The following is a 25,494-nucleotide window of genomic DNA, read 5'->3' on the forward strand; positions in this document are numbered from 1 at the left end:
AGTCCCACAGATTTCACTGAGAGAGTTGGAAGCTGAGTGTGAAATAAATTCTCATTAATTTCTTTAAAATATCTTATGCCCTGCTTTTCTGGTTAGAGTGTCGGACTACAACCTGGGAGACCCGGGTTCGAATCTCCACACAGCCATGAAGCTCCCTGGGTGACCTTGGGCCAGTCACTGCCTCTCAGCCTCGGAGGGAAGCAATAGTAAACCCCCTCTGAATGCTGCTTACCATGAACACCCTATTCGTAGGGTCGCCGTAAGTTGGGATCGACTTGAAGGCAGTCCATTACAGCTTATACAGGCATACCCCGCTTAACATTGCCCCGCTTAACGTTGCCTCGCTATAATGTACATGCTCCATTCGTCCCCATACCCCGCTTAACGTTTGTGCGCCTCGCAATAACGTACACTTTATTGTCATGACGCCGCTGCCATCTAGTGGTGATTGCGTGCAGTACAAGTGAAGACAATTGGTTCACTTAAAGGTTATTTTCGCTTAAAGTATACTCTCCGGTCCCATTGCGAACGTTAAAGTGGGGTATGCCTGTATACATACTGCCAAAGCTACACCCAGAGCTGGGGTAAAAACGAAAGAAAAAGGAACCAGATCAACCAAAGGGTTCTTGGGCTGGGCTGGGGGCCCTTCATAAATGATTTTGGTTGGTAACACGATTGTTTGACTGAGAACACAACAACAGGAAAGCAGAATTCTCTTAATTGCTCTTTAATAGCATCACTGCAGATTGTCTTGAAATATAATACAAGAGAATAAAGACAGGCAACGGCAGGCAGAGGCAGAAACAAACACAAAACAGCTCTTACTGTAAGACAAGGGTGGCGAACCTGCAGCCCTCCAGATGTTGCTGGACTCTGACTCCCATCAGCCCCAGCCAGCATGGCCAATGGCCAGAGCATCATCTGGAGGGCTGCAGGTTAGGCACCCCTACTGTCAGATCGGACTTCCTCTGGAATAGAGACGTTGGTGCAAGGAAAACTGGCTGCGTTCTCCCCTCCCCCCCCCGCAACTCAAAAGAAAGGGTTTTGGAGAGATACATCTCCCTAGAAAAAACAGAGAATCTTATTGCAGAGCAGGTGATTAGTGCAACTGTTATCATCAGTAGTAGCAAGTCATCACAGTTGCCTATGTCTCACCCACAAAATACACACACGCACACACACCAAGACACGGGATCATCCATTTCAGCACGGTTTACACAAGTCCTGAGCTTTCACACAATGAGCCAAGGTTTTTTTGCCAGCCCAGAACCACACCATTCCAGAGGTTTTAGGTGCAGCAGAGAACATCCATCTGTCTAGGTTAGCATTTGGGGGCAGAGAGCCCATCAGCTGCCTTGGAGCATTGGAACAATGTGCTCCTGTAACTAGGGCTCTGGGGTGGCCTACAAATCTAGTTCTGCAATTTGTCACAGGTACCCAAACCGCTAACGGGAGAAAAAAGGGGTGTCCTCCAGTTGAAAAGCAGAGTCCAGAAAGAAAACCACCTCCAGTGCTTCTGATCTTGTACCCAGGAACATAGTGGCAACACTGATGACGTGCGGCTGTCTGCTGTCAAAATCCATCATGAATTATACATATATATTTGGAACAGTGGAAATGTTTGAGCTTCTTTGACGCTCAGGTTCTGTCCTCCATCTCCCCTCTGCTGCTGACGTTCTTGCAAGGTTCTCGACCGCAGACTTCAGTCCTGAAGGGCTCTGTGCAACAGCCTCACCTCAAAGAATTAAGGCAAGGATGAGAAGAGAGAGAAAAATGAAAGATCATCATCAGAGAAGCACGTATCATGAAAGATAACAAGACGAAGGCCTACAAACCCAAGCCCATCCTCACAAGATGGGCATGCACCAACCAAGTCTTTGGCTTGTATCCAATGCAAATCCCACTCAAAGTAGACCCACGACCACCCTAGGATTCATTAATTGCAACGGTCCATTCTGAGTAGGACCAGCATTGGATACAACCGTTGGTTCTGGGCCCTGTATGATGACCTTTGTCGGGAGAGGGACAGAGGGAGTGTGACCCTGTTGATTCTCCTTGATCTCTCAGCTGCTTTTGATACCATCGACCATGGTATCCTTCTGGGAAGGCTCACGGAGTTGGGAGTTGGGGGTATTGCTTGGCAGTGGCTCCGCTCCTACTTGGTGGGTCGTCAACAGAAGGTAGTGCTTGGGGAACACTGCTCAACACCCTGGACTCTCCATTGTGGAGTCCCACAGGGATCGGTACTGTCCCCCATGCTTTTCAACATCTATATGAAGCCGCTGGGTACGGTCATCAGGAGTTTTGGAGTGCGTTGTCACCAGTACGCTGATGACACGCAACTCTATTTCTCCTTTTCATCTTCCTCAGGTGAGGCTGTTAACATACTAAACCGTTGCCTGGCCGCGATAATGGATTGGATGGGAGCTAACAGACTGAAGCTTAATCCAGACAAGACCGAGACGCTGTTAGTGAGTGCCTTCTCTGCCCAGATGGCGGATGTTCACCCTGTTCTGGATGGGGTTACACTCCCCTTGAAAGAACAGGTTCGTAGCTTGGGAGTTCTCCTCGACTCTTCCCTGTCTCTTGAGGCTCAGGTAGCCTCAGTGGCACGGAATGCTTTTTACCATCTTCGATTGGTAGCCCAGCTACGTTCCTATCTGGACAGTGACGACCTCGCCTCAGTCGTTCATGCTCTGGTAACTTCTAGATTGGACTACTGCAATGCGCTCTACGTTGGGCTGCCCTTGAAGATAGTTCGGAAACTACAGTTAGTCCAGAATGCAGCGGCCAGATTGTTGACGCGGACCAGAAGGTCCGCTCATATAACACCTGTTCTGGCCCATCTGCACTGGCTTCCTATTTGTTTCCGGGCTAAATTCAAAGTGCTGGTTTTGACCTATAAAGCCTTACACGGCATGGGACCGCAATACCTGGTGGAGCGCCTCTCCCAATATGAAACTACCCGTACACTGTGCTCAACATCTAAGGCCCTCCTCCGAGTTCCATCTCATCGAGAAGCTCGGAGGGTGGTGACTAGAAATAGGGCCTTTTCAGTTGTGGCTCCCGAACTATGGAATGGTCTTCCTGATGAGGTGCGCCTGGCGCCGACGCTGCTATCTTTTCGGCGCCAGGTGAAAACCTTTTTATACTCCCAGGCATTTTAAAGTGTATTTTACAGTATTTTAGCATTATTTTGTATTTTTGACGTTGTTTGGTTCTTGTATTGTTTGTCTGTTTTTTGTTTTTGATTCATTGTACTTATTGTATTTATATATTGTACTTGTTTTTATTTTATGTACACCGCCCAGAGAGCCTTCGGGCTTAGGGCGGTATATAAATTATATTAAATAATAAATAATAATAAATAATAATTTTGGGAAGTAGAACCAAGGGCCACTGGGAAGCCACACTCTCTGCCTCCCTGGAAGGCCATCACTGCAAGTGGGACACCAGCTGGGCTCCATCCATCAGCCAGAGAAGGAGCAGCTTCTCCTCCCCGCCCCACGTGCAATCTACCTAGCGCTATACGGAAAAGGCCTCCGACTCCCATTTGCAAGAAACTCATTAAAAGCAGCCCTCCAAGGAAGAGACTCCTGGAACAATGCAGTGCTCTGTGTCTGTATGTAAAAGAGCAAAAGAAATCATCTATGGAGGGATACTGATCAACGCGCAGTGGGAACAAAGGCACTCTCCAGATCCAGCCAGGATGAAAAAGCATCCAAAATTTTGATCAAGTCAACAATCTCCTTTTATTCTATTCTATCATCTTGTGAGAATAAGGGTCTGTAGAGAGAGACCCAGCAGAAGCTCATGAGGATGCAAATCATTCCTCACCACCCACGATTCAGGGACTTTACAATGCGCAGCCGAGGACTCAGATGACGATGAGGTTCAGACTGCTTGCTATGGGGTGGCAAGGAAGATAGCCTCCAAGTACCTCACTCAGAGCCTTTCTGGCCAAAGGACACGACATTGCCATGATCCTTTGCTTCAAAAGGTGAGTCCCCTGCAGTACCTCTGTCTCCTTAGCCTCGCAGGAGGAGGCTACAAAACAAGCTGAGGACCCTCTAACCTCCCAGCCAGCTCCTCCAGGGAGGCAGAGCCTATCATACCTCAATAGGCTCTAGCTCCCTGCAGAGACCACATCTCTGGTAGCTGCCTCAAAAGGAGAATGCTGCAGCCATTGGGGCTTACTTTGAGCTGTCCAAGGTCCTGTCCATGCCTGCTCTCTACTTGGACCCAATACTGCCTGCTTCACCCACAGGACTTAAAGCTGGTTCACCCAGAGCTTTAGGGCAGGTCTGGTGCTACTCACAGCCCCTTTTAATGTGCATGGATCACATTACATTGCAAGCAATTAGCAGCTAGACCGCCCTTTAAATCCATAGTATATCGATGCTCTTTTAATCTGAAAAGGGAAGGTTAAAAACAACTTCAGTTCGTGTCTCTGAATGCTTGTAGACGCTTTGCTCTGGTGCTTTAGGTGGGTGTGTCAATCTTCCCCACTCCATGCCCACTCCCTCCTCCTCCCTTCTTTCATTTCATTTCCTGTTTGGCTGCTGGCTCCCGTTCTGCAAGCCTGCTGCAAACTGTGCTTTATTTTTCTTTCTCCCCTAATGTGTGCACAAAAGCATACCACTGTTCAAGCAACTATTTGCATTCCAGCTGGATTTGTGAAAATACAAATAATTGCACTTTATGAAACTCTGGAACAAACTGAGCATGTTCAGTTGCCAAGGTAACCAGAGGAAGTGAAATGTTGACCTTAAGAGGGCATGGTCATTAGGAAGCTGTGTGATTAATCCTTTCCCTTCAGTGTGAATGAAAAGCAGCTGGCTTTGAGCCCCCTATGTGGACTGTGCAAACAGAAAACGGAGGCAAAAGCAGCGTCTTTAATATGATGTTTTGCTCCCATGTGGATAAGCCCTTACATAAGCCTTCAGTGGGCTCAAGGTCCCTGCAGAGACAACCTCTCTAGTCGGTGCTTTAGCAGGATCCCTTGGAGCTGGCCAAGGTCCTGGATGCTCACTGCTTGACCAGCGCTAGACTTAGGCCAGCTTCCCGAGAGCTTCAAACACGCACAGAAGTGGGCAATATTATTTTGCTCTTTATTGCAAGAGAAAGTTGAAATGAATCCACAAAATATTGTCCAAGCCTTGTTTGCAAGGGGAGGGAAAGAGGCAGGGAATATACACACATTTCTACACCAGCACCACCCTTTATTAGGGCCAACCAAAATCTCACAAAGTCGTGAGCAAACTTGCAAGTTCTCCAGAACGCTTCTTTGGTCTGGATGTTCAAACAACAAAACAAAGAGGGGAGGGGGGGTCAAAGAGAAAAAGGAGGTAGGGCATGATGTCAAAACACCCCACAGTCTGCACTCTGTCACAAATCTTAAAGGCAGGGTGTAGGAAAAGATGTGCAGACTGAACACCTAGCATAGGCTAATTTAATTAAGGCAGCCCTCCCTGAGCTGGTAGCCTCCAGATGTTCTGGTGAACAACTCCCATCAGTCCCAGGCAGTATGGCTGTCTGATGCTGGGCATGATGGCAGCTGTAGTCCAAAACATTTGGAGGGCTCCAGGTTGGAGACGGCTATGCTAATAATGGTTGTTCTCCTTTTAAAAAATCAAACAGTTAACTTGTTTCTGTCCAATTCGTTTATTTTTTCAAATGGAGTAACATAAATCCCTACAGTTTTCACATCAACAGCGCTATCCTTCCAAAAAGCATCTTGCATTCCACCCACTCACCCAGATGTTTACATCATCCTCTCCCTCTCATTACCTATATTTTATATCGAACACTGTGGAATCCTCGTCTTCTTCCTCATCTTCGTTTAAGGGAGCCATTTCCACCCGTTCTGCCGGAGTTGTAATGATGTCATACTTGCGGGTTTTTTTAATCTTTCTGCCAGACCTACAACAGAAAGGAAAACAATGCTGTAAGGTATACACACATATAAGCACGTACACAGATATTGCTGGAGCCAAACACTGAAAATTCATTCATTCATTCATAATTATTATTTATTAGATTTAAACCCATCTGTATGGCAGGGAAGACCATTACAAAACAGCCCCTTGCCTGTCACCAGTCCAGTCCTTCAGCTAATATGAAGCCACCCACAGCTGCTCCAGGTAATAAAAGAGAATGCTCATGGAGGTGGGGGGGGTCACAAACTTGTAGCTCTACCCTAAGTGGGGATTTGAACCCAGATCTGACTGTATCAAGTCAAATTCTCTATCTACTAGACCACACACTCTACTCACTAGATCACATTTTGTAATAGGTGTGATTTACGAGAATATAAACAGAGCCTAGTGGAAACAAACCGGCTCCTCCTACAATAAGCAGCACAACTACTAGCCTGGCTTTAAATCCCTCCAAGCAACAACGTGTAGCCTCCAAGCTCTTTCATCCCAGCCTGCGTGTTTTTGTCCAAATTCAAACTGGAACTTGTCCCTAGATGTCTTGCAATCCTTCCCGCAAACTCTGACTGGTGGCATATTCCTAAGGCCAGAGGTAGATTCCAAGACATTAACGCCTTCTTGTTATATACATGACAGGTACATTCATGTTAACTGAGACTGACAAACTCCTAACAAGATTGAATTCTGACTGTAAATATGGTGGGATGCGAAAAAGATGACAGGGAGAGAATGAATGAAAGTAAACGGGGCTCTTTCTGTGTGTTTCTTATATATTGGGGGGGAGTGAATCAATGTTTATTTTCTTCTGGCTTTCTCTTTCAAAAGAAAAACTTAAGAAAGATAGTACATGAGATATAGGATACAACCGAGGCCAGTGGCAACGGCTTTGCTATCTCTTCCTCTAGATTGCCAACCTGGTGCCTTATAAGCCCCAGCAGCTCCAGCAATCATAGATGGGAGGTGTCATCCAAAACATCTGGAGGGCACGAGGAGGGCCAAGGCTGCCACTGACAGCAGGTGGGCTAACCATCCCTGCTGCCTGCCTCCTCTTCCATCACGGCACCACCTCAGTCCTGTGCCAACTGCAGTACGTTTCAATGCCAATCATTCCATGTTCAAAATGCAGACTGGTAATCCCAGGGCACAAAAGGTCTCAAAAGTCCCTCCCAGCTGCCTCATTTAACAAAATTACACAGAACTTTAATAATCAGCAGTGGCAAGAAGCAGGTTGGCAAGGCTGTGGGTGAGAGACAAGAGCCCTCTGACATGCTCAGCACACGCAAAAGGGATTCACAACTCCATTCTGTCCGCACACACCCGTGATTCAGAGCTGCTAAGTCCCCACAACAAATCTCACCTTTTTTTGCCCATTTAATCCAGATTTACTAATCCCACAGAAAATTCATTACGTAAAACAACATGGAAATGGTAAATCCAGATTAAAAGGAGAGGAAAGGAGATGGGAGAATGGAGAATGGAGTTGTGCACAGCTTGCATGCTTTGGACAGCACCAAGTCCACAATAAACTGCCAAATCTACAATAAATTGCGCCTGGCATCTCCAGAAGGCAACAGTCCAGTGGTTCTTTGAAGTTCTTACAACTTCGTATCTGACACTACCAATTTACGTGGTGCAATACCTATTACCCCCCTAATTTTTTGTATGCAAGACTGATCCCACAACACTTCCACTTGGCAAGACAGTTTTACATCTTTGCTGATTTGATCCAAGCATTGCAATTCAGTATTAAGACGTGGATTATTTGGGGCAGAAAATTTACACTTGAATAGGCTTTTCTCTGGGCTATAAAGACCTAAATGCTGTAAAAAAAATGAGTGTCCCGTGTTCCCTAACAGGCCCCCCACCGTACTCTGCACCCCACCCTAGGCACATACCTGTTTGGGGGTCATTATGTGACATCACTTAAGGCCTGTAATTGCCAGCAATTAAACGGCCCATACAATCTGCCTGCTTAATCTGTTCAGATGCCATTTTAAAGAGCTTCTTTGAAATTACTACCATGAACCAAAAACATAATGAGCTATTAAAAACCAATGTAGCTTTTCAAGCCCATTTAGGCAGTGTCCACAAGATCACCACTATTTATTCCTGATTAACTAGTCCAGAACAAATAGGTTTGGTTTGGTCGCTCCATCACTAACACTGATCAGAATGTCTCTTCCATGTAGGGTTGATTTGATTTAAATCAAATTGGCTTAAATCATGATTTAAATTACTTATCTGAAGGCTCAATGATTTAAATCACAGTTTAAATCATGAGTGAGGAAGATTCTATTTAATCATCATTTTTAGTAGAAGCACATTATTGTTTAATATAACCTTAATACATTATGTAGGTTTCATTAGAAGGTAGGCACACACTAAGCAATTATTCTGAATTGTTTCCAGATTAATCTTCATCAAAAATGGGATGATAATTTGGTCATTTTAGTACTAAAGCAGAATGAACTCGTTAAGTCATTCAGGAATGAAACTGCTCCAACTGTTCAATTAATCATGATATTTTTGTCATGATGCGCCAGAATCACCACCGCCAGAATCACCACCGCCAGAATCACCACCACCTACTAATAAGTTTGTTTATTCTTCAGGTTAGTTTTCTTCTTCAACAAACAACATTAACAAAACACGCACATGGATTTTTCAATGGTTAACTATTTCACTTTTTAGATAAAGGTAAATTTCTTTAAAAATTAAAATTTTGGCAATTTCAACCAAGTCAACATGAGAAACTTAAAAATATTGGATGGTACAGTTAACTCAGTCTTCTTCTTTACCTTCGTCTTCCTTGTTCATTGTCTGGAAAAGTAATATAAGCTTTCCTGCTTTTTCGGTTCCCAACCTACTTCTCAATTTAGAATGAATTAGTCCAATGGAAGAAAAAATTCTCTACACCTGCAGAAGAGGCTACTGCTGTTAAGAGCTGAATTACCACTTCAGTGGTCTCCTCTTTGTTCAGATCTACTCCATCTCTCCAAATTCTCTATTCACTGACCTTCTCTATTTTTGCACTTAGAGAGAGGCAAAGCTGGGGGGGGCATGTACTTCATGTACACCACCTGCATCGCGTTATCTCCCATCTCCTTGAACGGCTGTTAATATGTTCACAGAATATAACTAGAAGTTGTATAATCAGCATTCATGATGATATCTTTCACCTAGGCTCTTTTTTTACTAATTGTTTTAAGAAAATTTTGAAATCTGATTTCAATTAAAACAAATCAGATTTAAATCAAGAAAATAGGATTTTAATTTTTTTAAATCGATTTAAAAAAACAAAACAAAAACCTGCTTTCATGCCATTCCATCTCCAAGGCAGTTTAAGAAAACAGGCTTGGTTTTTGCGTTATTACAAACCTCTTTATCGCAAGAGCTTAGAGTGCAGTGAAATAGAAGGCTGTCCTCTGTCAAGTAGGGGACGTGGACAACCTACCTACTAAGCCTAATAGCATGCACTGGAAACAATTACATATTGTTTTCCTGTTCATTCATACCTTCACTTCCAGTGGTGGCTGGTCCCCACTGGCCGAAGTCAGGAAGCCCAAAACAATAGGTGGAACCAGGGCCAACAAATCCTAATTTTGTCCCCACGATCCTCCCTGCTGAGGAGTAACACTGGGACTACAGTGGAGGAAGATGTAGTTGACAGGAGGGATGGGGGAGAAATTGGATCCAACTCAAATTGATCAAATCCACACTTTCCGAAACATGAGCTCCGAAAAACAGTCATCCTTTGAAATTTGCACTTATCCATATTTTGCGATGTGGCTCTCCAGCTGAACAATGTTGACAAAAAGGCATGTTGGGTGGAAGTGTGCACAAAAATGAATATACTCCTAAAAATAACATACAAAAGCACATTACAATAGGAGAAACTGCTTGCAAAAACATGTATATTAGTCAAACCTGCATACAAAAGCGTATTTAGGGAAAATTCTCATGAAAATGCTGGAGAATTTTCATGAGGGCTTTTTTTTTTAAGTGAATCACTGCAGAAATATGGAGAACCAAACCTAAGATTGGAAAGGTTTAAAAACCAAGATAACTGAAATTGACAGATCCTTCCATTCCTCTTTGACAGGCAATACTACTCCCTGGACTGGTTGTAAATAAGAAGGCAGGCATGTGAGGGCTGGCTGGGAGTAGACGGATGTTGGTAGGACAGCACCCCACTAGCTCAAATGGGCCAGCTTCCACTTCCTACTGCCCCTTCACTGAATTTTAGATGGTTTAGGGCAGGGACTTGTCATATTTCTGGACCATAAACGCTGACAGTATAATCATCATCATCAGCTGGGGTAAAGACTTGTCCTTTTGTTGCACCAAAGACAACAATGCTGGGGAAAACAGAAGGGAGTAGAAAAAGAGGAAGGCCAAACAAGAGATGGATTGATTCCATAAAGGAAGCCACAGACCTGAACTTACAAGATCTGAACAGGGTGGTTCACAACAGATGCTCTTGGAGGTCGCTGATTCATAGGGTCGCCATAACTCATAATTGACTTGAAGGCACATAACAACAAAAGCCCACTGATGGTGTTATGTAGTTAGTAACAGTAACAAAAATCGCATGTCAAAATAATAATTGCAACTTGTTGAAAGATTCAGGACAGACAAAAGAAAGTACTTCTTCACACAGCACTTATTTATTTACTTATTAAATTTATTTCCCGCCCTTCCTCCTAGAAGTTAAACTATGGAATTCGCTCCCACAAGGGGCAGTGATGGCCACCAACTAAAAGAGGATTAGACAAACTCATGGAGGATAAGTCCCTCAATGGCAACTAGCCAGGATGGCTCTGCTCTGCTCCATAGTCAGAGGCAGTATGCTTCCCAAACCCAGTTGCCGGAAGCCGCAGGAGGGGAGAGTGCTCTTGCGCACAGGTCCTGTTTGCAGGCTTCCTGTTGGGGCATCTGGCTGGCCACTGGGAGAACAGGTTGGTGGACCAAATGGACCACCGGCCTGGTCCAGCAGGCTCTTCTTGTGTCCTTAAGTCATATTAATAATCACAGTGCTGGAAACAGAAGCTCCCCCGGTGAGCACGGATGCAGAAGGGGCTTCTCTGGTGCAGATGCTTGGCAAAGAGATTATTAACAGCCATCTGTGCAGGCGCTTCTCTGAACGACCTTGGCTGCTTCCCTGCAAGCATTTTTCAACCCAAGTGCTTCCTCTTAACACTCAGCAAGAAGGCAGCTAAGAGGGAGGTGGGAGAGAGTGAGACAGAGCGTATGCCCACCCTTGGCGGCTCCATTCACCAGCGACGGTTCTGACCAAGCACTCGGTCACATGAACAGCAGCTGTCCCCACCATGCAATGAATGTTATCACGCCTCTTCAGCTGGCGAGCTCTTTAAGCTGCTCTTGAACCTTTCATCTATTTTTAATCAAGCAGCCTTAAGGATCACAGGCTCCTCTCCTGACCCTGCTCAGTAAAAGGTCCCAAGAGGTGCCTCCTCCCACTTGGTGCCTGCAGTATCGCCACTCTTTGAGAGAGTGAGATGCAAGGAGGAATCAATATGGTCCCCGATACTTACAACTACAGATTCAGTAAATCCATGAAGCTGAAGCACTGGGTGAAGGGAGGGGGAAGACCCTATATGAGCTTTCTGCTCACCAGTTAACGCTTCATTTCTCGATCTACTACTAGATTTTATTTTGTTTTTTTTCCCTCTTCATGGGTTTCGAGAACATGCGGCATACATTATAACGTTTGTATTAGACCAGCCCTTGATTACAAGTGAGTCTGATGTTGATGCTATGCTCTGGGAATTCCAGAACCACTTTTCATATGCAGCACTCTGTGTACGAGCAGAGGCTATGGACTTACCGAGGCACAGAAAAATTGGAATTTGTTATTTTCGGGGTGCGATCTTTATATATCTGTAGGTTTAAAGTCTGTAATTGTATTTCTTTCAACAATGGGGTTGAGGTTTTTTTGGACTACATGTTCCATCAGTTCCAGTCAACACAGCTGTATTGACAAGGGCTGATGGAAAATGGGTCCAAAATATCTGAAGGGCACCAGGTTGGGGATGGCTGTCCGACACTGTATTAAAAATAATTGTCCCCCATCCCCTCTCCAGCTCACACTGGTGTAACTGTGTAATATTAGGCGGTGGTTTCCAAAACTGCATTCCTATATATATATTTTACATTTATATATCGCCCCATAGCCGAGGCTCTCTGGGCAGTTTACAGCAATTAAAAACATTCAAAACAAATATACAAAGTTTGAAACACAAAAAACAATTTAAAAACACAATTTAAAAAATGTAAAAACAATTTAAAAACACACATTTGAACACGTAGGGAAAGCCCTACATATGCATATGAAGTGTTATTGTATTTGAGGAAGATTTGTTTGTTGCATTTCTATATATTGTTTTTCTGCAAAGGCACCCAAGACAGTTTACCATATATAAATGAGCACATACACATTTGATGCAAATTTGCATCTACGGGTCCCTGCCCTAAATCTTTCAAGCGCCTAGCAACCCCCTGCCTGCAAAGGAGGAGTTCTTCACAAGCAGGTGAATGAAACATTTACAGCAACCACCTGTCATATGTTGCCAGAAGCCACAGCCTGTGGATTCTTCATCCCCGTTAAGAATGGCCTCCCCTAAAACTTTGGACACCATGGAGACCCAGAAGTAGGTGCTTTCTCGAAAACAGCAACAGGAGATTTAGGCTTGCTGATAATTCCTTCAGACTAACAGCCATCAATTCTGAAACCCCACAAACCCATGCTGCTTGACTTCAGCTTTCTTGTTATAGAGAAAATATATAATTACGCACGTAATTACACACACATCCTATTCAAGCATGTTGCCCATGTGTAAAGGCTACATGCAGGTAAGGATGAGCACACGGAGCTCTGCCCCACACATTGTTCTATCTCATCCATGCTTGCATGTTTCCTTGACACACGTGCGGCATGTCTGAATAGCTCTACTACACATGCACACACAGAGTTTAGCTCAATTCGCACAATCACAGGCTCGATGTGCCACAATCCCATAATTCCCAAGACTGCCCAACTGACCTCCTCAAGTGGCATCACCCTCACTTTCAGGAGCCTCCTCACGAAACAATTGCTTCCAGGGTCTCCTGGTGAGAGAATGACCATTCAACTGCTCTAAGTCTGTCTCAGACTGTATCATCCTAAAATAGCCTTGCAAACCAGTTCACAAAATAAGCACCAGCCCAGGATTTCCTAAGCTGTGGTCTGTGGACCACCAGTGGCACGTGAGTTTTATTTACATGGTATCTGCAGCATGCCTGTGAAGAACACTTCCATAGAATTCAAACTGTAATTCAATAAAATACCATATAAGCAATAAAGAGTTAAAATTTATATAGCATCTAGCACAGAGTGTTGCAGTTACAACAACAGCCGGGGGCGGGAGGAATCCCATAAGCAGTCTACCAAGACTTCCGTAATTTTCAAGTGGCTCATGTGTTGGACTATGACCTGGGAGACCAGGGTTCGAATCCCCACACAGCCATGATGCTCACTGGGTGACCTTGGGCCAGTCACTGCCTCTCAGCCTCAGAGGAAGGCAATGGTAAACCCCCTCTGAATACCACTTACCATGAAAACCCTATTCATAGGGTCACCATAAGTCGGAATCGACTTGAAGGCAGTCCATTTGCATTTTGCATGGGAAAAAACAGTTTTGGAATCACTGCCCTAGTCTTTAGCAGTTTCTACTAGGTCACTAGCCCCAATAGTTCATATATGTACGTGCGTACATGTGTATGAAGCTTCATTGCCTGATGGCCTGGAGGAAATTCTTACCTGCCACAGGTGATCAGGCTGCTTGCAAATTTCCCCTTACAGGAGCCAAGTTAACAGACCAATATCTTTGGGGCATTGCTCAGTAGTGGAGCGCCTGGTTTGCATGAAGAAGGTAGTGGTCGTAGGTATCTCCAGGTAGAACTAGGAAAGTTGAATCCCCAGAGAACTACTGCCAGCCAGTGTAGACAATACAAAGCTAGATCTGCCCTAGAAGCCAGTTTTCTGTGGTGGTGTTTGTTTATTCATTTAACGCGCGAGTCACTTCCCACGAAATTTTCATGGCAATTTGTAACAATTAAAAATCCAAACGAGAGTACAATGTTTAAAAGCCTGATACAATGCAGATGAAAAGACATCCAAGCCATAAAACAAATCCCATTTACATGGTCAGCCGTAAGATTCTCCCATCACTTCCAAAGCTACCTTACCCAGAGTCAAGACCGCTAGTCCATTTAACGCAGTAAATTGCCTGTTCCGATTACATACCAAGGTCTTTCCTAGCCATACCTGGAGATGCCGAGGACCGAACTTGGGACCTTCTGCCACAGAGCTACCGCCCTTCCCCTTAAGAAGCTGCCTTATGCTGTTGCAGACCTACATTTCATCCAGATCAGCACCGCCTACACTGGCTGGCAGCTGCTCTCCAGGATTTCAGACAGAGGATCTTTTCCAGCTCTACCTGGAAATGACAAGGACTGAACCTGAGATCTTCGCCATCCAAAGCAGGTGCTCTATGACGGAGCCATGTCTCTTCTCACAAACATCACACAAGCTGCAACTCTTTAGCAATGGAAAAAACCCAGAAGTATAGCATTCAGAGGCCAGCTTCCCCAGAACGTTTCCTCATCTCCCTTCCACAACAGCACACCTGTATCAGCCTGTCCTTGACAACATGACAGGAGAATGACTCAGACTAGAAAGACAGGTTAGCAGGAACATACTAAACATTGCCAAGTTTGGGCGTTTCAGCTCCAGGTACCTAAAACTCCCCAAACTGCTACTGACGGCTCTGAAATATTTTCCCCTTCCCCTGCAAAGGCTAAACTCAGTTCCAGCTACTGTTTTTCTCCATCAAGAATGATTCCTGTCTGGTGTGTGTGCGTGCATGTGTGTGAAATCCTTTTTTCAGGAAAGGCACTTGGTCGCTTTTCAGACATGTGCACAAACAGGATACCGTTGGTGGCAGATGCTTCCTGGAAAACAAACATCCACAAGGACAGGCAAGTCTGATGTAGGTTTCCACAGGGGTCCACAGCTCAGTGGTAGCACCAACCTGCTTTGTACACAGAAGGTCCCGGGCTCCTTAGCCCTGACTTAAACGAACATGCAAGGGGGATCAGACACACTACCTCTGCCTCCTGACTGCCATTCTGATCACCCCGTCTTGGCAGTTTCAGACATCTGGAAAATCAGGGTTCCAAAATAGACAAGGACCCTCCACAAGGACAGGAGGTTTCACCGCTGCAAACAACGGCCCTCTACCTTGTGGAGGGAAGAGCTAACAAGCTCGTGCCGACTCTCCTCTCCCTTCACGCGGTCACTTATATATGATCTCCCGAAAAAGACTTAGGGTCGCAGAGCGCACCTGCTAAATGCACGCCAAATAGTGGGAATCCCTGGATCTTGCATTACGGCCTCGCTTGCCGCTACAAGCCTGAGATTTTCAAACATGCAAACAGAGGGAGACGGTCCAGGGTGAGGATTGGTGCCCTGGCTGCTGATGTCACAGCAGTCCTTCACTCGGCGCTGGAACAGCCTTTTCTTCACTGCCGCTCCTGGTAGACGCTCCACCGGAAAAGGTCAGGAGCAGCTGGCACCTTCAGGCGGACTCTCCTCAAGAAACTATGCTTATTTTACGGTTGTGGAGCACCTGCAGTTTCTATAGGGCCTTAAAAAAGACACACATACAGCCAAGTGGGTGAGAGGGAGAACATCCCCACCCCCCAACACAGGGGTCCAGTTGAGACAGGGAGCAAAGAGAATTCACAAAAGGAAGGGGAACCCCACCTCCCATCCATCTATAATTTCAGTTTCCATGATTGATATGAACGGTAACGGGGGATACCCAAGCCACCCTCTCCCAGCCTCAGAACCCTCACCTGCAACATGGCAATAACAAATGCCAGCCCACCAGTGTTGCAACAAGATCTATGGAGCTGGTATGCAGGAAAGCCCATTTTGTATTATTATCTTTTTAAAACTGTTAAGAATAAGCCTATTGAAAATTCAGGTTTTTATAAGCCAACTTCAGTTTTAAGAGTCCAGGGCAACAAATCAGCCTTCCCCAAGCTGGTGCCGCCCAGATGTTGTTGGACTACAACTCCCACCATCCCTAACTATCGGTCATGCCCGCTGCGACTGATGGGTGTTGGAGTTTAACAATATCTGGAGGGCACTAGGTTGGGGAAGGCTGCAAATAAGTAAGGGTCAGAGCAAAGCACTTTGAGCATGAGTGCTTTGTCATGTTCACGATGGCTAGTGTTTTAAGAAACTAACTTCTTTCAACCTCAGCTTTTGCATGCACCATGATGATAATAAATACTGGCCTACCCTACAGAGCTGTTGTAGAGATTACTGACCCAATATATAAGAAGCATATTAATGCTGCGATCGACAACACATGTATTTGGCAGCAAGCTCCGCTAAGGGCAGCAGAGTTTATTTCTGGGTAAGTATGCACAGAATTGCACTTATGAATACTTTTTTAAAAGCGCTATTCAGACAGGAAATAATATTGCTAAGCAACCAAAGCAGGCAAGCCTTTATTTCTTAGCCCTGTCCATCTACAGAGTAGGGAGAATTTATACTGGCCTACCTTACACAGTTGTTGTACCAAACTACTTTACTTACTTAATCTTTGAGATTTATAATCCCCCCTTTACCCTAAGGTCATTGGGTGGGTCACACCAATGGAAATAAAAGCAGGTTATACAAATAGAATAGGAGATATGCCCATTACGTATCTAAAAAAAGAGTCTAATATGATAAAAGCCGCATTTCTAGTGCTTTGAAAATACTATACAAAGAGTCCAATTGTTCTAACTTTTAGACTCTACCCCTCCGCCATACACACACATACACACGGGAGAAATCCCTCCACCTCCCCACCCCACGAGGGTGCCAACTAACCCAGCTGTGGGGGGGGGGGCTGGCTTGGCCTCCTATGTCCGCAGGTGAAAACCTTTTGAAGGAGACCTGGAGGGCAGAGTCTGGCCGCCCCCTTCTCCAGCCCTCCCCCCCGGCAAGACAGAGGAGCAGAGGGCCGCTGGAAAAGCTGGCCACCCGCCTGCCCTCCCTCCCTCCCTCCCTCCCCGCTCCCCGGCAAGCGCGCACCTAACGAAGCGGAGCAGCAGGCAGGCGATGAGGCCGACGCTAGCCGCGCAAACCCCGATGACGGCGGCCTTGAGCGCAGGCAACTCCCGCAGCAGAGCCGACACCGGGTGCAGCTGGGCGCCGCCGCTGTGGTTCCGGGCCGGCGGCTCCGAGGGCGCCGAGAGTCTCGGGCGGCTGCTGTTGGAGCCGGCGGCGGGGATGGCGTTGGGGGCAGGAGGCGGAGGAGGCGGCGGCGCCACGGCGGCGAAGGCGGGCAGGAGCAGGTGGAGGAGAAGCAGGAGCAGGAGGGAGCGCATCGTGGCCGGGAACGGAGGCGGGAACGGAGGCGCGCTCAGACCCGGCGGGCTCCGCTGCTGGCCTGCACCGCGGCGACTTTCCCGGCGTGGCGTGGCTAGACGGCTTCCACCCGCCCTGCCACCTGCTTCTGCTCCCGGAGCCGGATCAGGGCGCGCGAAGAGGCGGGCAGAGGAGGAGCCCGAGCCGCCGCCGTCGCAAGGAAGGAGCGGCAGGCCGGCAGGCAGGCAACCAACCGGGGGGCGTAGTACAGGCCTCGGCGCCAAGCAGAGGTGAACGGCGCCCCTGCGCAAGTGCAGAGTGCTTTCCTCCTTCCGCTTTCAACGCCGCGTCATCACTGCGGAGGGAGCCGTTGCCGCGCATCAGAAAAGGAGTGCAAGACAAATCAGAGCGGGGGGAGGGGAGAGTCGTCTCTCCAGAGAGAGTCGCACTTCACTGCCCAATCCCCAACACTTTGTCTGTTTGTTTGTTTTTCAATTAAGTAGCAGCACCCAAGGGTGAGCAACAGCAGCGGCCCCGGCTATGCTCAAGGGTGCCATAAAGTAACGGGAGCGCAATGTAGCCCGATCCTTTATGGGCCTTTTGTACAGTCCGAGGCCTGCGCTTCTTAACTGGCCTCCCCCCAAAGTCGTAGGGTTGCAGGCATGGTCAGAGGAGAGGAGACCCATGGAAAGGCATGGGCATGGCTAACTCAGCTCCGGTAATTTCGTGGGGCCTGCTCTTGAGTATAAAGGGGCCTTCATCTGCACTGTACATTTAAAGCAGTGTCTTGCCAGTTTAAACGTTTCCCCCAAAGAATCGTGGGGAATGTAGTTTGTTAAGGATGCTGAGAGAGAACCAGTGTGGTGTAGTGGTTAAGGCAGCCTTTTTCAACCAGTGTGCCTCCAGATGTTGTTGGACCACAACTCCCATCAGCCTCAGCCAGCATTGCCAATGGTCAGGAAAGATGGGAGTTGTGGTCCAACAAAATCTGGAGGCACACTGGTTGGGAAAGGCTGGGTTAAGGTGTTGGACTACGACCTGGGAGACCAGGGTTGGAATCCCCACCCAGCCATGAAGCTCACTGGGTGACCTTGGGCCAGTCACTGCCTCTCAGAGGAAGGCAATGGTAACCCCCCTCTGAATACCGCTTACCATGAAAACCATATTCATAGGGTCACCATGAGTCGGATCAACTTGAAGGCAATCCATTTCCATTTCAAGGATGCTGAGAGTTGTTTGGAGAACTACAATTCCCAGAGTTCCCTGGGAAGAGGGATTGATTGTTAAATCACTCTGAGAATTGTGGCTCTGTGGGGAATAGGGGTCTCCAAACAACTCAGCACCCTTCACAAATCAGAATTCGCAGGATTCTTTAGGGGAAGCCAGGGCTGCTTAAAGTGGTATGATATTTCTTGGAATGTATAGAGCTGATGGGGCTTTGCCTGGGTAAAAGGCAATGTCATCATGGCCAAGTCCATTTACATACTCCTGCATTTTCCTCCATTAGGTAGTGCCCACAGAAGATCATTTGAGTTCAACAGCACTAATAAAATTGCCTTCTCCAACCTGGTCCCCAACTCCCATCAGCCACAGCCAGCATAACCAATAACCAGGGATGAAGGGAGTTGTAGTCCCACAACATGTGGCACGCACCACATTGGCTACTCCTGTTTTAGAGACCAACAATCACTCAGTCTGTAGAATCAATAAGTGCACCAGAGTTATTGGTGGTTCTGAGGAACAATCAAAGGTGATGTAATAGACTGCAGGGAGGAGGGGGTGTCAATGCAAACAAACATAAGTAATAAACACATCATTATTAAGAAGGGCTGTTTCTCATCCCATCCCATCCCCCACCTGGAGATGCAGTGATGGGGAAAGCAGACTGCAGTTCACCAGATGAAGCTTTCTCCGACATGGACATGCAATGATAGGGAAAGTGCAGGCAAATACTGAGGTCGAGAGAGCCTCTGAGCATGTGCAAAAGCTTCCTGACGGATGAATCACACAGATTATTCTAACGAGCAGCAAGATGGAGACATCTTGCAAGGCTCCAAGTGGCTGTACCCTGCGACCCGACATTTCCACACACACTCTACAACAGCACCCTTTGCAGAACAGCAGGGAGTCCTGGAGTTCACTTCTCAGATTACACAGGGAAAAAGAAGCAAGTTTTAATGGTCTTTCTCAGCCAATTGGGATATTGCATCAGATGCCACCCACTCTCCGCTTAAAAAATAAACACTCTGTTCTTTCCTTCCCCCACTCCACCCCCAGAAATTACTGTGGACGTGAGATACAGGCAAAATGAAACATTGCCCATGCCATTGATTCTTTCATAAGATTGTGGGCCTCTGGTATGGGGAGGGGGCTTCTCAGGGGATCAAGACTGTGCAGGAAAAGACCTCTCTGAACTCTCTTCCCAACTGACACCCCCTTCACAGGGTGGGCTGTGAAGTCACAGTCCTCACAAGGCCCATTGTAAGATTTGTCAGCTGTCAGCTTCCCTCTCTGATTCCCCTTTGTTTAATCATCTCTGCACTTTGTGAAGGAAAAGGCTGTTGCATAGCAAAGAATGTGAAGGCTGAGCATTCCCCCCCCCACACACTGATTCATGGCTTGTTCACACGTGTGCCTTAACCCCGACCACCTGCCCCAGTGCTCTGTCTCAGGAGCTGTGAGCAGTGTGCGTGTTGAAAATGCTTGTGGTGAGCCATGAACTAGGGATGGGATAGAAATTCAGTTCATTTCACATTTAAAGGTGAAGCTATCAAATCTGCCCTTTCCGAAACAAGATGAGAATCGAAGCACAGCCATCCTGAGGAATTCACACTTGGCCGAATTTTGCAATGCAGTCGTTTACTAAAGTACACGTATCATGGGGAAGTGTGCATAAAAATAAACATCTTAGTGAAAATAACATACAACAATGCCTTGTGGCAGAACAACTTGCTGGCAAAAATGTGTACGTTAGTCAAACATGCATGCAGAAATGTGGATAAGTTTGCACTGAAATGCCAACGAATTTTCATGATTTTTTAAAAAAATGCTGCAGAAATGTGGAGACCTGAATTTGTGATTGGAAAAATGGGAAATTGAAAGAGCAGAAATCCCATCCCTACCATCCTTCCATCCCTACTCGTTAACAAATAATAATTAGGGCTTTCAGATGGTTAATAAAATAGTAGTTGGTTTGTTGACACAGTGCCTTCTTCCTAGATGAGCCTGCCCGTGTCTTCAGATCTCCAGAGGCCTGCTCCAAGGAACCTTCAACAGGCATGCATTGTATTCACAAAGGAAAACAGTTTTGATTTTTTAAACAGGAAGTTGCCTTATTTATTTATTTATTTAATTAATTTAATTTATATACCGCCCTAAGCCTGAAGGCTCTCTGGGCGGTGTACATAAAATAAAAACAAGTACAATATATAAATACAATAAGTACAATGAATCAAAAACCAAAACCAGACAAACAATACAAGAACCAAACAACGTCAAAATACAAAATAATGCTAAAATACTGTAATACACTTTAAAATGCCTGGGAGTATAAAAAGGTTTTCACCTGGCGCCGAAAAGATAGCAGCGTTGGCGCCAGGCGCACCTCATCAAGGACAGCATTCCATAGTTCGGGAGCCACAACTGAAAAGGCCCTATTTCTAGTCACCACCCTCCGAGCTTCTCGATGAGATGGCACTCGGAGGAGGGCCTTAGATGTTGAGCGCAGTGTACGGGTAGTTTCATATTGGGAGAGGCGCTCCACCAGGTATTGCGGTCCCATGCCGTGTAAGGCTTTATAGGTCAAAACCAGCACTTTGAATTTAGCCCGGAAACAAATAGGAAGCCAGTGCAGATGGGCCAGAACAGGTGTTATATGAGCGGACCTTCTGGTCCGCGTCAACAATCTGGCCGCTGCATTCTGGACTAACTGTAGTTTCCGAACTATCTTCAAGGGCAGCCCAACGTAGAGCGCATTGCAGTAGTTCAATCTAGAAGTTACCAGAGCATGAACGACTGAGGCGAGGTCGTCACTGTCCAAATAGGGACGTAGCTGGGCTACCAATCGAAGATGGTAAAAAGCATTCCATGCCACTGAGGCTACCTGAGCCTCAAGAGACAGGGAAGAGTTGAGGAGAACTCCCAAGCTACGAACCTGCTCTTTCAAGGGGAGTGTAACCCCATCCAGAACAGGGTGAACATCCACCATCTGGGCAGAGAAGGCACTCACTAACAGCGTCTCGGTCTTGTCTGGATTAAGCTTCAGTCTGTTAGCTCCCATCCAATCCATTATCGCGGCCAGGCAACGGTTTAGTATGTTAACAGCCTCACCTGAGGAAGATGAAAAGGAGAAATAGAGTTGCGTGTCATCAGCGTACTGGTGACAACGCACTCCAAAACTCCTGATGACCGCACCCAGCAGCTTCATATAGATGTTGAAAAGCATGGGGGACAGTACCGATCCCTGTGGGACTCCACAATGGAGAGTCCAGGGTATCGAGCAGTGTTCCCCAAGGACTACCTTCTGTTGACGACCCACCAAGTAGGAGCGGAGCCACTGCCAAGCAATACCCCCAACTCCCAACTCCGTGAGCCGTCCCAGAAGGATACCATGGTCGATGGTATCAAAAGCAGCTGAGAGGTCAAGGAGAATCAACAGGGTCACACTCCCCCTGTCCCTCTCCCGACAAAGGTCATCATACAGGGCGACCAAGGCTGTTTCGGTACCAAACCCAGGCCTAAAACCGGATTGAAACGGATCGAGATAATCAGTGTCATCCAAGAGACCCTGGAGCTGGCTGGCCACCACCCGTTCCAGAACCTTGCCCAGGAACGGAACATTCGCCACAGGTCTATAATTGTTCAAGTTATCTGGGTCCAAGGAGGGTTTTTTCAGGAGCGGTCTCACCACCACCGCCTTTAGGCAGTCAGGGACCACTCCCTCTCGCAAAGAGGCATTGATTACCTCCTTGGCCCAGCCGGCGGTTCCGGTCCTGCCAGCTTTCACCAGCCAAGAGGGGCAAGGATCCAGCACAGACGTGGTTGCATGCACCAGTCCAAGAATCTTGTCAACATCCTCAAGCTGCACCAACTGAAACTCATCCAATAAAAGAGGACAAGACCGTGATCTGGATGCTTCATTGGATCCAACTGCTATAATATTGGAATCTAAGTCCCGACGAATGCAAGCGATCTTATTTTGGAAGCGTCCAGCAAACTCATCACAGCGGGCTACAGATGAGTCTATAGTATCCCGAGGGCCAAGATGTAAAAGCCCTCGTACAGTTTTGAAAAGCTCCGCTGGGCGGGAGAGTGATGCCTTAATACTTACAGCAAAATATATCTTTTTTGCTGCCCTCACCGCTGCTGTATATCGCTTAGAGCAGGCACTTACCAAGGCATAATTGCATTTGTCGGGAGTTCGCCTCCATCTGCACTCAAGCCTCCTCCTCTCTTGCTTCATCGCTCTCAGCTCCGGGGTATACCATGGGGCTGTATGAGCTCTACATAGGAGGGGGCGCATGGGAGCGATCGTGTCAACCACCCGGGTCATCTCCATATTCCACAGTTCAACCAGGGCTTCAACAGGAGCGCCAGTCTTCTCAGTCGGAAAATCCCCTAGAGCCCTTTGGAAACCCTCAGGATCCATTAGTCTCCGGGGGCGGACCAATTTAATAGGTCCCCCACCCTTGCAGAGGGAAAGGGTCGCCGTAAGCCTAAACCTCAGCAAGCGGTGATCTGTCCATGACAATGGGGTAGATGAAAAAACCCCGACCTCCAGATCACCATCTCCCTGTCCAGTGGCGAAGATCAAATCAAGAGTATGTCCCGACACATGCGTCGGGCCAGTAACAAACTGAGACAGCCCCATGGTTGTCATGGACGCCATGAAGTCCTGAGCCGCCCCAGATAAAGCAGTCTCGGCATGAACGTTGAAGTCCCCCAGCACCAACAGTCTAGGGGACTGCAACAGTATCTCCGAGACTACCTCTGTCAGCTCAGTTAGGGAATTTGTTGAGCAGCAGGGTGGGCGGTACACCAACAAAATTCCCAGTCTGTCTCTCTGGCCCAGCGCAAGGTGGAGACACTCCAAACCAGTCGTCACCTGTACAGGGTGCTTGGTGAGTGAGAAAGAACTCCTATAGACCACAGCAACCCCACCTCCCCGACCTTCGGCTCTACCATAATGCTGAACCGTATACCCAGGTGGGCAAAGCTGGGAAAGGGCGACTCCTCCCATATCACCCACCCAGGTCTCGGTTATGCATGCCAGGTCGGCCGCCTTGTCCACAATTAAATCATGAACAAGGGAGATCTTATGCTGTACCGACCTGGCTTTTAACAACAGCATATGGAGATCCGAAGGCTGACTGATAGGACAACCAGCAGTCCTGGGGATGTGAGGAGAACCGGAACGGGTCACAGACACTACTTGTCTGGGACAGGTTCCCCTTACCTGGCCTGCTCTCCTCACAACACCATACCTCCTTATACTTATACTTATACTGAGTCTAGCTCAGTATTGTTTTCTACAGCAGGGGTAGCCAACATGGTGCTCTCCGTATGTTGTAGACTACAATTCCCATCAGCCAATGGCCAAGGATGGTAGGGGCTGTAGTTCCAAAACATCTGGAAGATACATCACTAGCTACCTCTGGTCTGCAGCAATTCATGGCTGCTCACTAGAGTTTCGGGCAGGAGTTCCTCCCAGCCCTACCAGGAGACACCAGGGACTCACCATAAGACCCTATGCATGCAAATCAGGTAGCCTGCCACTGAGCCACAGCCCTTCCCTCCTTGAAAAAGCATGTCTGGCACTGACTACCATCTTTACTGGGCAGGATTAAGACCTCTCTGTTTGCCCAAGCCTTTCAGATGATGTTTCAAGTAGGGGTGTGTGTGTGTGTACTGCCTTCAAGTTGATTCCGACTTATGGCAACCCTATGAATAGGGTTTTCATGAGGCTGAGAGGCAGTGACTGGCCCAAGGTCACCCAGTGAGCTTCGTGGCTGTGTGGGGATTTGACCCTGGTCTCCCGGGTCATAGTCCAACACTCTAACCACTACACCACAGTGGCGTAGGAATTTTCCCTAATTCTGCCTTTTAGTTTTACGTTTTTTAGTCTGCCTCTTCATTTTTTTCTTGCTGCATACTATTGTACTTATTTCTTGTTTTTTACATGATGTTTTAAATGCTGAAAGAGTGGCTCTGTAGTATAACGATTTAACAATCCATCTTGAAAACCTGGCATGGGTGGGGGGTAGGGAACGAGAGTGGGCAGGCCAACAGAGCCAAAGCCTTTGATGTAGCCAAGAGCAGGATCAACAAAAGCCACTGAAGCACATTCACTCTCCACTTCCTGCCTGCTTGGCTGCTCATGCCTGAAGCGCGACTGGGCTGGGTAAGAGGCCACCTGAATAAAACTGATGAATTCATTCTCTCTCTCTCTCTCTGTCTCTCATAGGACTGGCTGGCAAGAACCTCCTGCTTGGATCTTGATTTCAACAATACAGTATATGCCAAGTGCACCTGCAGCCGGTAATTTCTCACACTCTGGGAAGAGATCCAGCCAGGAGTTGACATTTTAATCTTTGGATTATTTTCGCTCAGGGGTGGGGAACCTCAGGCCAGGGGGCTGAATGTGGCCCTCCAGGCCTCTCCATCTGGTCCATGAGACTCTTCCCCAGCCCACATCCCTCACTGGCCCTGCTCCTCCGCCTCCTCAAGTGCATTTGCCTGGGTGGGTGGAATGTGCCCTTGAGCTGTGATGGCGCCTCTTCCTTGCCTGGGTGGAGAGACATGTCACAGGAAGCTAAACTCATAACTGCTGTTTTTACGTGCTTATTGGATCTTTGCAAAGTAGTTCAGGAGCTTAGAGAGAGGTGGAACCGGGAACTGGAATATGTGCCGCACAACCTCAACATTGCATGACTTTTGCAAGAGTTGAATGAAGCCTATGACACAAAGGAAAGAGTCATGTGTTTGTTGCTCTGCTCACCTTTTGCCTCTGGCCACATCCACCACTGGGATAAGCCCCCAGGAGATTGCCCATGGGGGAATAAGCACCATGGGCTGAAAAAGGTTCACACACACTCTGTTTTAGCTGGACGCATACACTTTTGCAGTTTAGCT

General features: G+C 47.1%; 1 protein-coding gene across 1 annotated transcript; it reads right to left on the bottom strand.

Annotated features, from left to right (window-relative positions):
• Positions 1 to 718: 718 nt before the first annotated feature.
• Positions 719 to 17,925, bottom strand: FAM174B (family with sequence similarity 174 member B). The gene is made up of 3 exons (XM_061595628.1): positions 17,089 to 17,925; positions 5,791 to 5,922; positions 719 to 1,735 (listed from the first exon to the last, which is right to left on the bottom strand). Exons 1-3 carry the CDS (start codon positions 17,382 to 17,384, stop codon positions 1,732 to 1,734), a joined length of 432 nt encoding a protein of 143 aa, XP_061451612.1. The 5' UTR covers positions 17,385 to 17,925; the 3' UTR covers positions 719 to 1,731.
• Positions 17,926 to 25,494: the final 7,569 nt, after the last annotated feature.

This window comes from Rhineura floridana, chromosome 14, assembly GCF_030035675.1.
Source record: "Rhineura floridana isolate rRhiFlo1 chromosome 14, rRhiFlo1.hap2, whole genome shotgun sequence".
Lineage (NCBI taxonomy): Eukaryota > Metazoa > Chordata > Lepidosauria > Squamata > Rhineuridae > Rhineura > Rhineura floridana.

What these genes read in the sequence shown, in the direction of transcription:
- FAM174B (XM_061595628.1), bottom strand. Translation starts at nt 17,384, where the DNA reads ATGCGCTCCCTCCTGCTCCTGCTTCTCCTCCACCTGCTCCTGCCCGCC. An exon ending in CTGCTGCTCCGCTTCGTTAG is followed by an intron (nt 5,923 to 17,088) that starts GTGCGCGCTTGC and finishes TTTCTGTTGTAG; the next exon opens with GTCTGGCAGAAAGATTAAAA.